Source organism: Eimeria tenella, genomic scaffold (assembly GCF_000499545.2).
Source record: "Eimeria tenella Houghton genomic scaffold, Eth_scaff3897, whole genome shotgun sequence".
In the NCBI taxonomy this organism is placed as follows: domain Eukaryota; phylum Apicomplexa; class Conoidasida; order Eucoccidiorida; family Eimeriidae; genus Eimeria; species Eimeria tenella.
The window spans coordinates 202-2488 of NW_013544815.1; the positions used below are offsets into that span (position 1 = coordinate 202).

The 2287-nt window shown below is 60.1% G+C and overlaps 1 protein-coding gene across 1 annotated transcript; it reads right to left on the reverse strand.

The window, feature by feature from the left end:
* Positions 1 to 270: 270 nt before the first annotated feature.
* ETH_00038705 (uncharacterized protein) lies at positions 271 to 1299 on the reverse strand (the record flags this gene model as incomplete). The annotated part of the gene is made up of 1 exon (XM_013379748.1): positions 271 to 1299. One exon carries the CDS (start codon positions 1297 to 1299, stop codon positions 271 to 273), a length of 1029 nt encoding a protein of 342 aa, XP_013235202.1.
* Between the last annotated feature and the right edge of the window lie 988 nt (positions 1300 to 2287).

The following is a 2287-nucleotide window of genomic DNA, read 5'->3' on the forward strand; positions in this document are numbered from 1 at the left end:
CTCGTGGGGGGCCCCCGGAGGGGCCCCCCTGTACCTATGCATTAATGGCAAAGGAGTTAAATGATAAAGAATTGCATTTGTGTCCAAAGAAGTCAAAGGAGGCAGCCGTTCAAGAGGCAGAAGGCCCAATGCCTGCAGCAGCAGCAGCAGCAGCAGCAGCAGCAGCAATGGAATTCCTGAGAAAGGACAAACAGCACTTGAAAGAAGCCCCCAAAACCCTTTTATTTTGTGCACAACTCCAGGGGCCTCTAGGGGCCCCCAAAATCGCTTTCAGGCCATTGGGGGGCCCCTGGGGGCCCCCAAGGGAAGCAGGGTCCCCTGGGGTATCGGGGGGCCCCCCTTCTGGGCCCCCTTGGGGGCCCCTCTGCTGCCAAAGTCACCCACCGTGGGGTTTGGGGCCTCGGGGGGCCCCCCAGAGTTTGGAAAGCTGAAGCTTCTGTTGGGGCTGCTGCAGCTGAGGGTACTTATTTGGGTTTGGGGGCCCCCGGGGGCCCCCCAGGGGCCCCCGGGGGCCCCCAAGGAAGCTGCTGAGAGCATTTCCATGAGGGTACGCAGCGGGGTGGACCCTTGCTTCCAGAAAGAAGCTTCAGTGGCTGCTGCTGCTGCTGCTGCTTCCCCACTGCCTTCTGCTGCAGCACCTGCTGTAGCACCTGCTGTAGCACCTGCTGCAGCACGTGCTGCAGCATCTCCTACAGCGCCTGCTGCAGCAGTTGATGCAACACCTGCTGCTGCTTCGTCTCCTGCGCCTGCTGCTGCAGCAGCCCCGAGGGAGGGGCCCCAGGGGGGGCCCCCAGGGGGCCCCCCAGAGGCTGGCAAGCGCGGCAGCAGCAGCGGGAGGGGGGCCCCCTCAAAGTTCCTGCGGCTTCTGTGGGCTCGTTGCTGCTGCTGGTTCAGTCGGTATATATGAGTGCAGCAGGGGAGCCCCTGGGGGGGGGACCCCTGATCTGCTGCTGCAGTTGGGGGCCCCCTGAGGCCCCCCAGAGTCAAAGAAAGTTCTGCTTCGGATAAATCTTCATCTGTTTCCACGTACAAAGACAAATCTCCCGTTGCTGCTGTTGCTGCTGCAGCTGCTGTTGCTGCTGCTGCTGCATCTCCGCCTGACTGAGGTGCTGCGTCCGGGGCTCCTGCAGTGTTTGCTGTTGCAGCAGCAGCAGGAGCTGCTGCTGCTGCTGCGTCTACGTCTGCGCCTGCTGCTGCGTCGGGGCCTGCTGGAGCCTCTGCTGCTGCTGCTGCTGCTGCTTCTTGTGCGGCACCTGCTGCAGCAGGGTCCCCTGCAGCAGAGGCTGCAGCAGCTGCCATGTTTCCCAATAGCTGTTTCCAAACCCAAAGGGCGGACCTAAACCCTAGGCGAAAACCCCTTATCCCTCAAGCCTAAACCCTAAACCCTAAACCCTAGGAAACTAGCTGCAGACCCTAGAATCCCTGGTCCAAGCTCGGAGGGCTCTCTACGCAATCTAATTCCCCTAAGTGGCCTAGGGGGGCCCCTAAACCCTTATTTGCTGCTGCTGGGGGTCCCTGCCAGTGCCTGCCAGGGGCCCCACTTCTGGCTGTTTCTTACCCACAGGGGCCCCCCAAAGCCCCTTTGCCCAGCCCGCTGTGGGGCCCCCAGTGCGCTTTTAGGGCCCAAGGGGCCCCAGGGGCCCCCCTATCCTTTTGTGCGTGGGAGGGCCCCCGGGGGCCCGGTGCCCCTGCAGGGGGGCCCCTGTGCTGCGAAAAACGCCTAAAAAAGGGCACTGGGGGGCCCCCGGGGCCCCTTAATGGCCCCACACTGAGACAGCTAAAGGAAAGACTCACTGGGGGCCCTGTGGGTGCTTCGGGGGGCCCCCAGAGTGTGGGTGGGCCCCAAGGGCTTGCAGGGGCCTCCCTGTGCACCTGGGGAACACTGCCGGTTAAATTGTGTGCTTATTTATTTAGTTTTAAAATATTTAATTTAAATCATTTAAAGGTTTTTAGCTATAATTGAGCTCAATGGCGCGCAGAAACGTAACAGAGAAAGGGGCTTGGAAGGCTGCTGCTGCTGGTACTGCTGTCACTGCTGCTGCTGCTGCTGCTGCTGCTCCTGATGCTGCTGTGGTGTAGCGGGCCCTCAGCTGCTGGCCATATTGGTGGGAAAGCGATTTTAATTATTAAAATAAAAATAGAAATAGAAATAAACTTTAAGTAAAAATAAATTAAAACTTCACGAGCTTTCGGGATGTGGAGGTGGGCCAGAGATCGACGACCAGCAAGCCGCAGCAGCAGCAGCAGCAGCAGCAGCAGAGCAGCAGCAGCAGCGGCTTCCGCAGCT